The 14,975-nt window shown below is 38.6% G+C and overlaps 1 protein-coding gene across 1 annotated transcript in view; it reads right to left on the minus strand.

Annotated features, from left to right (window-relative positions):
- Positions 1 to 14,975, minus strand: part of LOC107570876 (rho GTPase-activating protein 18) — a gene marked incomplete at its 3' end in the record, with an annotated part of 32,720 nt that overhangs the window by 7,503 nt on the left and 10,242 nt on the right. Inside the window, exons 2-7 of the mRNA XM_016257159.1 lie at positions 12,426 to 12,652; positions 8,428 to 8,663; positions 7,117 to 7,174; positions 3,420 to 3,568; positions 1,671 to 1,836; positions 1,307 to 1,398 (exon numbers count right to left, since the gene is read on the minus strand). Coding sequence (XP_016112645.1) covers positions 1,307 to 1,398; positions 1,671 to 1,836; positions 3,420 to 3,568; positions 7,117 to 7,174; positions 8,428 to 8,663; positions 12,426 to 12,652 — 928 coding nt within the window. The remainder of the gene's footprint in view (positions 1 to 1,306; positions 1,399 to 1,670; positions 1,837 to 3,419; positions 3,569 to 7,116; positions 7,175 to 8,427; positions 8,664 to 12,425; positions 12,653 to 14,975) is intronic.

Below are 14,975 nucleotides of genomic sequence, written 5' to 3' on the forward strand. Positions count from 1 at the left end.
CTCCAGTCTTCAGTGTCACATGATCTTCAGAAATCAGTATAATATGCTGATCTGCTGCTCGAGAAACATTTCTGATTATAATCAATGTTGAATACAGTTGTGCTGCTCAATATTTATGTGGAAACTGTGACGCATTTTATTTTTCAGGTTTCTTTGATGAATCGAAAGTTCAAAAGAACAGCATTTATTTGAAAGATAAATATTTTGTAACATTAAAAATGTCTTTACACTCAATAAATAGTATTTTCTTTTAAAAAATGTACTGGCCCTAAAAAGTATTTGATAACATTTTATGGTATCCTTGTTACATAACAATAAATTATGCATAATTGCATGCAACTAAACCTAAGCCAAACCCTCATCCTAACATCCTAAACATATAGTAAGTACATGTAGCTAATAAATACAGTCAAATTTCTTGTAATGAAGGAGGTAGTGTTTGGTTGCCAGGGTGTTGCTAAAAGGTTACTATAAAGATGTTTCAGTGGTTGTTAAGAGTATTTTAGCACTTTTAGCAAATACCAAAATGTGACCTCTAGGGTTTTCTAGCCTATCTTCAAGTCTCTGACATTCAGGTCTGGACAGTTGTACTATCGGACTTCTTGCACTGAACTCAGAATAATGGTGCCATTACTGCTGGGAAATATACATGCTTCCAATCTCAAAGGATGACAGGTAGATTTGTAGTAGTTTCCGAGTTAATGCCCCTGGTCTGCGTTACCATCATGTTTGCTTGGTTACAGTTCTAAGTCTTTAAAAATGTCTTTACACTCAATAAATAGTATTTTCTTTTAAAAAATGTACTGGCCCTAAAAAGTATTTGATAACATTTTATGGTGTCCTTGTTACATAACAATAAATTATGCATAATTGCATGCAACTAAACCCAAGCCAAACCCTCATCCTAACATCCTAAACATATAGTAAGTACATGTAGCTAATAAATACAGTCAAATTTCTTGTAATGAAGGAGGTAGTGTTTGGTTGCCAGGGTGTTGCTAAAAGGTTACTATAAAGATGTTTCAGTGGTTGTTAAGAGTATTTTAGCACTTTTAGCAAATACCAAAATGTGACCTCTAGGGTTTTCTAGCCTATCTTCAAGTCTCTGACATTCAGGTCTGGACAGTTGTACTATCGGACTTCTTGCACTGAACTCAGAATAATGGTGCCATTACTGCTGGGAAATATACATGCTTCCAATCTCAAAGGATGACAGGTAGATTTGTAGTAGTTTCCGAGTTAATGCCCCTGGTCTGCGTTACCATCATGTTTGCTTGGTTACAGTTCTAAGTCTCAGCTCTCTTACATGCTGCAGGATAAGAGGCACTTTGGTTCCCGGGATCCTCCGCTGGTCTTGTTCCAGCAGCGTAGAGAGAGAAACACCAAACAAACCCGACTCTACGGAAGACAAAACAATAGTCACAACCAGCTTCAGATTCAGTGCTCGCATGTTCACACACAATTACATGAATCCTCATCAAAACCAATTAAAGATCAGACATGAAAGTGCTCCTTTTATAGGGGACTTTGTCTCCAGCATGCACATGTGTGAACAAAACGGATGTGAAATGTTAGCACAGTGTGCAAGGAAAACATACAGTGAACTCAAAGGTCTGAGAGCATTTTCAGATCCAGTCTTTTGATTCTGAACACATATCAGAGGCACTGACCTCTCACTTTGACCTTGAGAGCTTTATGAGCTTTCACCTCGATGCCACACGTGTCGAACAGAGCGCTCATCTCGATCAGAACAAGCCTGCGAACCTTCTTCATGTCCTCAGCGGACAGATCGCCTACTCTTGTCTGTCCGGTCTTATCCTGGGACACTTTAAAATCCTGAAAGACGAGAAACAGAATGAGAAAAAAAAAATACACGGATGCATTTATAAAATGCTATATGTTGGCTTTATTGTGTGTTTTAGCCGAGTGGTCGCTGAGCGCTGCTGTGATGTTCTGGTCTCTAATTATGCCGTCCCTCCTTTAATGTCAGAATTTTTAGCTGCTTTATCATCCACCAAAAATGGAGCAACTGATTAAAGTTTACTGATCCCAAACTTTTAAATGGCAGCGTATTATAGAGTAAAAAATGTTTTCTCAGGTAACCAAATATGTACATCATTTAGTTACACATCAATGGTCAAATCAAATATAAATAGCACATTAAAGTTAAAAGTTACACACTTTTTGTGTGTGCGCACTGTTCAGGTCTGGTATAAAGAGTGTTTTTGCTCAGGGGGCCGAAAACTTTTGCTCAGCAAGAAAAAAAATTAGAGGGAACATTGGTGAGCAGAGCTCATTAGCATTTAAAGGGACATGCACCGAAACAGGTTGCTGTAAACAGAGGTGTTTTTGACAAGGAAAAAAGGGTGTTGGTTTACACTACCATTGAGAAATTTTAACTAAATTGTGTTATAGACTTTTCATTAAGATCCTAAAGAATCATATCAACTTGTGGAAAATGGGCAACCGATGACCCCTTTAACAAGACACATGATTTGAGGAACCATTCATGTCTGGAGCACAAACACTGCAGGATGATGCACAAACTCAACATAATACTGGTGTTTGTGTTCAGACTGCAGAACTAAATGTAATGTAATATAACCGTAATAGTGATTTTTGGGTAACGTTAGTTTAGAGATAAATTCTCACTATTAACTAGCATGCATATTACTTGCATATTTGCTGTTTACTAGTACTCATAAAGCACATATTAACGTCTTATTCTGCAGATCCTTTACTCCCACCCAATACCTGAACTTAACAACTACCTTCCTAACTATTAATAAGCAGCAAATTACGAGTTTCTTGAGGCAGAAGCATAGTTAATAGTTTAGGGCTGTGCAATTAATCGCATGTGATTTGTCATGCGCATCTCGTCAGTAAAGCCGGTTCTGTGATTAGTAGTAGTTCACTGACAAACTACGCAAAACTGCGTTCATTAATCGCAGACGAATCGTGGCTCTGTGTATTAAATGCCGCTCCATCTGAAAGCACGTGATTGAGATTTACTACTAATCACAGAACCGGCTTTACTGACGAGATGCGCATAACAATCACATGCGATTAATTGCACAGCCCTAATAGTTAATAGTGAGAATTGGTCCCCAACTAAAGTGTGACAGATGTTGAAAAGTTGGAAAGGGAAAGGATGCATAGAATACAGAAGACGCAGTGCCACATACGGTCCAGCAGAGGTCAGCTTTACTCAATAAGAGCACACACACACACCGATCTGACTGAGGATCCACATTCATGTCATTCAGTGATTCGACTAATGCTTTAAATCTTTCATTTGACATTTTTGCACTCTAAACATATGCAGTCAGATCAAAGGTCTCTGTGAGACTCATAACCATATAAACATTGACATTCCTTAATCCTCAAGTGTTAACCTGATGAGTGAATGTCTGACTCACGGGTAACCTGTCGTCAGCTTCATTCTGGGGCTGGGTAACCTTCAACCCTTCTTTGTAGATAAGTGCTTGCTCGGAGAACGACACCTCCAGGTTAATGTCCGTCTCAGCATCAGCTCCGCCCCCTGGAGCGCCAGGCCCCGCCCCATTACCTACCCAAACAATAAACACACACACACAACATCTCACGCTCTGAAACTAGGTGCAGTTGTATTGGTGCACTCGACCATCTTGCATCACTCTTCACTGATTAAACAGTTACCTAAATCAGGCTAGTCAAAATCCAGCAATCACTATTTGGCAGTCATTATTTGGCAGTCAGTGATAACTTAACCACAGTCACCTCTGCTCCCAAACACACACTACAACTGCAAAGCAACAGCACAATCTGTCTGGAGGACTTTCACTCGGTACTAAACCCTGAAGTCTTTAACTCCGGCCACTTTTAACAGGTGACCCCTGATTCCAGCAACATCTCACATGTTGCTCAGTACTGCATTTCATCCAGCACTATGAGCAAAGCAGAGCCAAACACAGCAGTGCAACAGACAACCAATCATTAACTGACTGTCTCGTGCGCTATTTTAAGATGGAAAGATTTTCACATGCTCCATTTAGTTCTGAGAAAAACTCAAACAGCAATGGGAAACACCTACAGTGAAGTGAAGAATAAAAATATGATTAAAACTAGTGCTGTTAAAATTAGCGTGTTAACACGTGATTCATTTTTCCAGTTTAACACGTTAAAAATATTTAACGCAGGGGCGGAGCTAAGGTTGGCCACCCCACTCACAACTGCTGCCTCGGTTTCTTTTTTCTTGACAAGAATTGCATTTAAGTAGATGCAGAACATTTTTATGACCACATCAAGTGTGCACGAGTGCAGAAACGGTACAGATGACGAGGAGCTTTTCCTTTCCTGTAGCCTGTTTCATTTCATATGAAAACACGCGAATCAAACTTTCTGATCCGCATCACGTTCAGCAGCGGCAGCTCTTAAAGTAATAGCAGCCAAAAAACCTAATAATCAGCTGCTGTGATGTCTGTTCATGAAAGAACAAAAGAAAAAAGAGGAAATCAATCACTTTTGTAGCATTAAGGATTCATATATATTTAATTTAGAATGTAGTGTTTGATACCTTTATCCAATTTCTGTATATTTTCTACTTGATAGCTCTCAATTAAATTGTAATGTTCGTATAGTCAACATTATATATAGTCAATGGTTAAATATTAGGGGGAAAACATTCCCTAGAGACATCAGTAAGTAGTATTGGTATCAGTGATACTCACCTTTAGTCATGAAAAAAATGCCACTAAACAAATATTACAAATATACTGTCTTTATGTTTTCTACATTAATTTGAAGATTGAATGTGAAATGATTGCAATATAAAAGAATATTTAATGTTAGGTGGGATTAATCCCAATTAATTTCTGGAAAAAAAAAATGTACGATTAATTAGTAAAAAAAGTTGTAATCGATTGACAGCACTATTTAAAACCAATTCTAAGATTTTTTTGTCTTTTTTAATGTAGCATGTTTCTGGCGATTTGAGACTTTTCCATAGATCTGAAACATCAGATCAGTGGATGCTGTACTTGTCAAAACTGATGTTATTGACTTTGGAAATAGGTAAATAAGAACATTATCCCAATGTTTAACAATGTACAGTGTGAGATGTCAAAACTTGACAACCCAGGATTGATTACTAGCCCAGGGTAAAGTATGAACCCTGTAAAACATACAAGATAACCCAGCAGCGTATAAAGCTCATACAACACCTCTTTACAACACCTCTATCGCTTTTATTTCCATCTATCATTTACAATAAAACATGTTATTTGTGTCCTGCTTGTATCTCTGAACAGGTGTGAATGATTAGATGTAAGGTTACGTGGTTCTCCTTCTCTGGATGTCAAGGTCAGCAGAAGCCGAGGACAGACACATTTTATATAAAGCTAAATGTTTCATTTCAGTTACAAACCCTAATGAAAAAAATACTAAAGTTTATTTTAAATACATTTGTTTTGTGGTAAGTATACTACAAATACATTTACATATTTATGTGCTGCAATTGTAGTTTTAGTATACTAAACTGGTAAACTTAAAGTCTGCTAAACTGGAACAACTCATTTTGTACTAAATGCACTTCAGTTGTGGGGAAGTAGTGCTGAAGTCCAACTTAAGATTCACTGAAGTATATTTGATGATAAAAGTGGAACTATTGCAAGTATACTTCAGGTGCATTTGCATTTAAAGACTGATATTATTCTAAGATCATACAATGCTTATTATTAATAGTGATATTAAAACATATTTTAGGCTTAATATTAAGAAATGTGCATTGTGCAATAAGGAAATACTCCAAAAATGTCTATATACATATGGTAATGGATTTAAAGTATATGAATGGTTCATTCATTTCATATGGTAATGGATTTAAAGTATACTTAGTATGAAAATTTTTTATTTTAAATAAATAGTTTTGTTTGTTTTTTTACTAGGGAAAGCAATGGACATCCCAGCATGTTCTCTGTGTTGCTTTGCCATTTCATGTTAAACACTACATGTGAACATTTTCAGGAGTGCCATAAAACAGAAGCCGCTGCAGTACACTTCAACTCATGACACATACCCAGTCCTTCCACTTCCTGTTTATTGCTCCCACTTCTTTCTGTGGATCCAGCCTCATCCTGTCAGAAAAAGAGAGCCATGGAAAACAAGAGAAACAAACTGTTAGCATGTGTTGAGAGTGAATCAGCACTTAATCACACACACTCACACACTCACACACTCACTCACTCTCTCTCACACACACACACACACACACACTCACACTCTCACACACTCACATACTCTCTCACACACACACACACACTCTCACACACTCACACACACTCACTCTCACACACTCACACACACTCTCACACACTCTCACACTCACACACACACTACGTGGTTCTCCTTCTCTGGATGTCAAGGTCAGCAGAAGCCGAGGACAGACACATTTTATATAAAGCTAAATGTTTCATTTCAGTTACAAACCCTAATGAAAAAAATACTAAAGTTTATTTTAAATACATTTGTTTTGTGGTAAGTATACTACAAATACATTTACATATTTATGTGCTGCAATTGTAGTTTTAGTATACTAAACTGGTAAACTTAAAGTCTGCTAAACTGGAACAACTCATTTTGTACTAAATGCACTTCAGTTGTGGGGAAGTAGTGCTGAAGTCCAACTTAAGATTCACTGAAGTATATTTGATGATAAAAGTGGAACTATTGCAAGTATACTTCAGGTGCATTTGCATTTAAAGACTGATATTATTCTAAGATCATACAATGCTTATTATTAATAGTGATATTAAAACATATTTTAGGCTTAATATTAAGAAATGTGCATTGTGCAATAAGGAAATACTCCAAAAATGTCTATATACATATGGTAATGGATTTAAAGTATATGAATGGTTCATTCATTTCATATGGTAATGGATTTAAAGTATACTTAGTATGAAAATTTTTTATTTTAAATAAATAGTTTTGTTTGTTTTTTTACTAGGGAAAGCAATGGACATCCCAGCATGTTCTCTGTGTTGCTTTGCCATTTCATGTTAAACACTACATGTGAACATTTTCAGGAGTGCCATAAAACAGAAGCCGCTGCAGTACACTTCAACTCATGACACATACCCAGTCCTTCCACTTCCTGTTTATTGCTCCCACTTCTTTCTGTGGATCCAGCCTCATCCTGTCAGAAAAAGAGAGCCATGGAAAACAAGAGAAACAAACTGTTAGCATGTGTTGAGAGTGAATCAGCACTTAATCACACACACTCACACACTCACACACTCACTCACTCTCTCTCACACACACACACACACACACACTCACACTCACACACTCTCACACACTCACATACTCTCTCACACACACACACACACACTCTCTCACACTCTCTCACACACTCACACACTCTCTCACACACACACTCACTCTCACACACTCACACACACTCTCACACACACTCTCACACACTCTCACACACACTCTCACACACACACTCTCACACACACTCTCACACACACTCTCACACACTCTCACACACTCTCACACACAGACTCTCACACACACTCTCACACACACTCTCACACACACTCTCACACACAGGAGAGAGCATGATGTTAAGTTATGTTATGTTAATCATTCCGTGCCGGATTCAAAAGTCTGAGGCCTCATTAAATCCTGGAGATCTTTCAGATTCTGCTTTTCTAGGAGAATAATCTAATGTCAGTGACACTGATCATGTGAGTCTTTGTCAGATGTTGCTGATGCTCTGTGGATCGTCTCAGATCATGCTGGAGAACATGAGCATCAGGTTGTGTTCCTGTAGCTCCATCCTGATGAGGATTTTCTCAGAGTCTCTGACTTTCAGTCTTAGTTCACAGTATTGATTATTTAGGGCAGCGTCTAGCAGAAACATAAATCACAACTTACAGCTGTCCTTAATAAACCACTCAATATGGCACAATAAATGACGTTAATGTTTGTGATTTATCACATCCTTCAAACTGGAAATAACCCTTCACTTTTACGCTTTCTCGGTTATTCATTACACTATGGATTCATAACCACATTTGGAAGTGGCTCAGAACAGATGCAAAAAAATAAAAAAATCTTGTGCTGATTTTTGTCTTTACACATGTGCAACAATATCTGACCTGTGTCACACGTGAGTAAAAAAATCAGATTTGTTGTGCCAGTGTAAACGCAGCCTTACTAGTAGGACATCCTTCATCCTGCTAAAGCTTTGGCATATGCCACGGTTTAGACTGAATCAAGACCATCTGGCAGACTGTCACTGATCTGTATTATTTCACTAATTATAAATCTCAAAGACACACAGATTCTCCCCAGTCAAGCCAATCATTGGTTTCTAACTCGTGTGTGCATCTTACGGAGCTAAAAATCTTGATTTACACTAATGCAAGGTCAGTCACGTACTTTACTCTGTGAAGCAGGAGATGGTTTAAAGATCTCTCGAACATCTGGGACACTGTACGGTTTGCTGCGTTTGCGTAGCGTCTGTTTGAGCATCTCCACGCGTCTCTCCACGGCGGCCGCTTGCGTTCGGGTCAGAGTCGACAGCAGAACGATGCCATCCTCACCGTCTGAAGCCGATTCGTCGAACAGCGTCGCAAGCCCCGCCTCCATCAGCCACGCCTCCTCCTGCTCGCCCTCTGCAGAACACAACACAACACGAACATATGTGACCCTGCAGCACAAAACCAGTCTCAAGTTGCTGGGGTATTTTTGTGCATATTTGTGTTCTTTTATGCCAAAAATCATTAGGATATTAAGTAAAGATCATGTTCCATGAAGATAATTTGTAAATTTCCTACCATAAATATATCAAAACTTAATTTTTGATTAGTAATATGCATTGCTAAGAACTTCATCTGAATAACTATAAAGATGATTTTCTCAATATTTTGATTTTTTTGCACCCTCAGATTCCAGATATTCATATAGTTGTATCTCAGCCAAATATTGTCCGATCCTAACAAACCATACATCAATGGAAATATTATTTATTCAGAAAATTGACCCTTATGACTGGTTTTGTTGTCCGGGGTCACATATGTAAGATAAGCCCAGACATTTCTGACACAGAGCTCTGGGATTCAACACTCGCTATCAAACCCAACCACACTCGCTTTATTGTATTCTCCTCAACCTCTTATTAATCACACAAGCGGTGCAGTGACATATGCAGTATGTGTTACTGTGTTATTTTAGGAGGAAGGCATTAATCCAGCTGACAGGAAACAGAAATATCTTCCTTTTCCGGTAACTTCACAATTTAAACACTCGCAGAAGTTAAGGAAGTCACAGTTTGTTGTTCCTTTAGGGGCAAACAATTCCCGCTGACTCACGACTGATCTCCGCCTGTGGTTTTTATGCTAGGTTCTTCCTGTAAGTTAAGCCTATTGTTCTAACAACTAGAGGAACATAAGCATAGTGCCACATACAGTGCCTTTGAAAGGTGTTCGGTTTCAAAACGTAAATATGTTGAATATATTCATTCATTTATTCATAAAAAGTATAGTCCTCATAAGGCTACCCAGGTCAAGCAGTATGGTTGAATTTTTCATTTACACAAAGAAGTGAGGGATATCATTTCAGTAATTCAATAATTTCATTTATTCATTCATTCAGCAGTGTGACAGAAATGTAAGGCTGATGATAGACGGAGCAACTTTTTGAGCAAGTTCCATGAAGATAATTTGTAAATTTCCTACCATAAATATATCAAAACTTAATTTTTGATTAGTAATATGCATTGCTAAGAACTTCATCTGAATAACTATAAAGATGATTTTCTCAATATTTTGATTTTTTTGCACCCTCAGATTCCAGATATTCATATAGTTGTATCTCAGCCAAATATTGTCCGATCCTAACAAACCATACATCAATGGAAATATTATTTATTCAGAAAATTGACCCTTATGACTGGTTTTGTTGTCCGGGGTCACATATGTAAGATAAGCCCAGACATTTCTGACACAGAGCTCTGGGATTCAACACTCGCTATCAAACCCAACCACACTCGCTTTATTGTATTCTCCTCAACCTCTTATTAATCACACAAGCGGTGCAGTGACATATGCAGTATGTGTTACTGTGTTATTTTAGGAGGAAGGCATTAATCCAGCTGACAGGAAACAGAAATATCTTCCTTTTCCGGTAACTTCACAATTTAAACACTCGCAGAAGTTAAGGAAGTCACAGTTTGTTGTTCCTTTAGGGGCAAACAATTCCCGCTGACTCACGACTGATCTCCGCCTGTGGTTTTTATGCTAGGTTCTTCCTGTAAGTTAAGCCTATTGTTCTAACAACTAGAGGAACATAAGCATAGTGCCACATACAGTGCCTTTGAAAGGTGTTCGGTTTCAAAACGTAAATATGTTGAATATATTCATTCATTTATTCATAAAAAGTATAGTCCTCATAAGGCTACCCAGGTCAAGCAGTATGGTTGAATTTTTCATTTACACAAAGAAGTGAGGGATATCATTTCAGTAATTCAATAATTTCATTTATTCATTCATTCAGCAGTGTGACAGAAATGTAAGGCTGATGATAGACGGAGCAACTTTTTGAGCAATTTTGCCGTGCAACTTTTTTTGAGCAATGTTGCTTGGGCACTTTCCCATTGAGAATGGGTAACAAATGTCTTTTTGGATATTTTATATCCGTCGTGGGCTCTGTGTCTCACCTGGTTGCTCAAAAGTTGCCCAGTGCATCATCAGCCTAAGTGCACGTCATGTTTTAATCTTGCTTCACGCAGCATACTCAGCAGAAAACATGCTTAAAATGTACAAGAAACCCATTAGTCATCACAAGCTTTTGCAATATAGCCTTTTACATGGAGCAATGCAAAATAATGGAGCGAATGACTCACCCCTTGTTTGAAAAAATACAAAAAAATACGTCTGTAGGGTTTAATCCACATACAGAGACACAAAAACTGTCTAATTAGTCAATCTGACCAAATCCAGATGATTTAAGGCATTTAAAACAGGGTTACTATTGTTAACTAAAACCATAAAAGTCTTGGGGGGGAAAAAACATTTAACTATTAATAAGCAGCACATTAGTCTGAGGCAGAAGTTGTAGTTAATAGTTAGTTAATGGAGAGAAGTGGTCCCCCAAACTGAAGTGTGACTCTTTTGTAGTTTTATAATTAATGTTCATTTTTAAAGGCAGTCTTAAATTAAATAATCTAGAAATGGTTTTATTTTCTGTACAGAGCTGGCTCTGTCAGGTCTGATGGTAGTTGACTCTTGTATTGCAGTTAAAGTGCCCCTATTATGGATTTTTGAAAAGTACCTTTCATGCAGCATGTAACACAGCTCTAAGTGATTGAAAACATCCTGCAAAGTTTTAAATCTGAAAGTGCACCATGTATAAAGTTACTGTCTCTCAAAAGAAAGAGTCGACTCTGAATCAATGAAATTAGTCATTTTTAAAACTAATCCCAAGCCGTTTCATTTTGACGTCAACATGAAACATTAGCATTTTGCCCGCCCACTTGTTGATCTTTTCGTGTTGGTCTGAATTAAAATGCAAATTCATTCTTTGCCACTAGGTGCCGCTTTTGGAGCGGTAAAAATTAGGGCTGTGACGATAAATCGATGCAGAATCGATTCGTGGATGGATTCTGAGATCTTCCGAAAGCATCGTGATTCTCTCTGGATTCTGAGCTTAGATTTTAACAGCAGATGTCGCTCTACTCTAGTTTTCATCCGCACACTCAAACGCTCATGAAGAAGAGTGCTTGTGTGTTCGCTGAGTCTGCAATTTCACCTCGGCTCAGAACGCTTTTATGACGCCAGATTAATGTAAACACAGCCCACCGTGAACACCCTTGTGATTCGCTTCAACCTTTTCGAATTTTATGAATGATTATTTTAGGTTAGAGTGTGTGCAAGGATTTGGAAACAAGCAGAGTCCGGCTGTCGCTAAAGCATGCAGCGCCATCTGCTGTTCAAAACTAAGCTCAGGATCAACTCGAGAAAGAATCGCCATGCATTCGGAAAATCTCAGAATCGATGCCGAATCATTTCTCGATTCGCGATGCATCGATTTATTTTCCCAGTCCAAGTAAAAAAAGCGGTTTCCCTGGTAATGCTGTACACAAAGCAGCACTGCGCTCACAAACACTGCTTTATAAGGCGTTACATGCCTGACGCGGACCAATCACCGCAGATAGTGTCACGCAAAGGAGGTGTTTGGAAAAATGAATCGTTGAGCGAATCTTTTGGGAGTCGTTGAGCAAGCAAGGTAAAAATAAATGCATATTTTAAGATAATAAAAGTGTTTTTTTGACCTTGCATGCATGTCAACCTGTTGTTGGGGACTCCCAAAACCAAAATATGAACCTTTCATTACCCATAATAGGGGCACTTTAAAGCAGAGCGACGGGCGGTTCTTACCATCAGCCACCTTCAGCTGCAGGTCCTCCTGCGTCTCTGCGTCTCCGCTGCGCTGGATGATCTCCACCTCTTTGAAGTAGTCCACCATGGCCTGCTCGTCCAGAGAGTCCTGGGAGCTGCAGCGCTGGTACAGTGCTTTCCCTGAGCTCGAGCCCAGAGCCGCACCGGCCGCACCGGCCGCACCGGCCGCTTTGCCCCGCTGGACATTGTACTGGCCGGTTCTGCGGCTGCGTGAACACAGAGACAGAGACAGAGGTGTGAAATACACCAAATCAACATCACATTCAGATGCTTTAATCACACTCCAGCAGTCACTGAGACCATCACTGCTGTCTCAGACACCGAAGGCCACTCTAACACCAGCACTTCTCCGTTTGCACTGGACTCAATGAATCATCAGCGTCTGGTTATAGTCTGGAGGAAATGTATTTTTAATTATGGAAACTTCATGATTGTAATGATCATTTCTGTTGACTGATATTCATCACCTAGAGCTCAGGGCCATTTTTAAACACTGAACACCAAGATTGCAAATGTTTTTTAAAGATTTTTATTATAATGTTTCTTACAAGACAAATATTACATGGCTCATCAGGATCAATTTATTTGAATTCAATTATATGTGTGTACAATCTTTTTTATTCCTATTTCTGAATTTTGGTGAAGCAAGGTTTGCACTAGAGATGCAACTAACAATTATGCATTGATTTATGTATGTATTTATTTATTTAAAATCTAAAAATGCTTATATTAAATATTAAAAATTATTAAGAAAATTATTAATTTAGAACATTATTAAATATTAAAGGGGTCGTATGATGCGATTTAAATGTTTCCTTTCTCTTTGGAGTGTTACAAGCTCTTGGTGCATAAAGAAGATCTGTAAAGTTGCAAAGACTAAAGTCTCAAATCCAAAGAGATATTCTTTATAAGAGTTAAGAGTCAGCCACACCTACCTAAAACGCCTCGTTCTAACACGCCCCCACATGTCTACATCACTATGTGGGAAATCGCCGCCCAAATGTTCACGCGAAGAAAGGCGTAACTTTTATTCTCGCTGTAGTATTGTTGACGCTGCTGCCATGTATCTCGACCCCGCCGCCTCAGCTCACTCTATCCCGGCCTCAGCGCATGCTAAGCCGGTGCCCCTCACGCTAGGCCGCTGTGTTTTTTTCCTTGTGAAAGCGAAACTACTTTGTTTTGTCTTCCAAAAGAGGACACGACTAGAAATCAGTGGTTAAGTTGTATTTACAACACTGTTCGATGCAACGAACAATGATGTATTTATTTTTTTATTTAGATTAAAATCTAAAAATGTTTAAATTTATAAAATATTAAAGATTTTATTCTATTATTTATTACAATGTTATTCCACATCCTGCCCAATGTTGTCCTCCAAACAATGTCCAATATGTCCAATGCAAAGAAATACAGTGAACGTATCTATGCTGTAGAGCACCAATACCATTTTTCTTATCATTTTAAGGTAGACGTTAAATTTAATCTACATTAAAAATGATAATAAAGAAAAACAAAAGCACAGACTAAATGTTACCTGATACAAGACAGGAGAAACACACATATTCACTCATCTGTGAACACTGTAATTATATTACATTTATACTCCATTACATCACTCCCTTTGCTGTTACTGCTCTAGAAAAACACCAGCACTTAAGAAACCCTGACTAGCATTATACTGTAAGTGGACTTCAGGGAGAAGTGCTACAACAGTGCAGAATATGACTCTTCAGCGTATGATCTTTGTTCTTCTCATTCGATGCATGACACAGCAGGTATGAAGAGTCCCGCTGCTCACCCCGCCAGAGGGATCGAGTCCGGAAGTGCGAAAAATAAGCCTCTGTGCTATGAGGACATAAAGATGCCATTGTCAGGCTGATTGTTTGGCTGTTTGTACGGGGCAGGGTGGTTTAAACAGGCTGCTTTGTTCCCTCTCAGGATGAGCGAATGAATAAACGCTCAAAGCTCAGCACTCTTCACTGCTGCTGGACACAGGAGCTACTGGATGTCGTCAAGCAGTTTGTATCTGAGATTTCAGTACAGTGAGGGTGTAATGGGGGCAGTCTGGAAAACGGTGAGCGAGCAGAGCTGTGCTGCCAGTAACTCTCCAGTTTCTGGGTCACGGCCGTTTTAGGACTGAACCTGTAACTGTGCATTAGTGGCCAGTGGAGGACGAAGTACACAAATCAAGAGCTTGAGTAAAAGTACAAGTAGCTTTTAATTTTTAATGTACTTAATTAATAAAGGTAAAAAGTACTGTTTGATGATCATTCGAATCAGTGAGTTGTTAACTAAAGACGCGCTCTGACCGGATCATTTGAATCAGTGAGTTGTTAACTAAAGACGCGCTCTGACCGGATCATTTGAATCAGTGAGTTGTTAACTAAAGCTTCGCTCTGACCGGATCATTTGAATCAGTGAGTTGTTAACTAAAGACGCGCTCTGACCGGATCATTTGAATCAGTGAGTTGTTAACTAAAGACGCGCTCTGACCGGATCATTTGAATCAGTGAGTTGTTAACTAAAGAC

Source organism: Sinocyclocheilus grahami, unplaced genomic scaffold (assembly GCF_001515645.1).
Source record: "Sinocyclocheilus grahami isolate Dianchi unplaced genomic scaffold, SAMN03320097.WGS_v1.1 scaffold1517.1, whole genome shotgun sequence".
Lineage (NCBI taxonomy): Eukaryota > Metazoa > Chordata > Actinopteri > Cypriniformes > Cyprinidae > Sinocyclocheilus > Sinocyclocheilus grahami.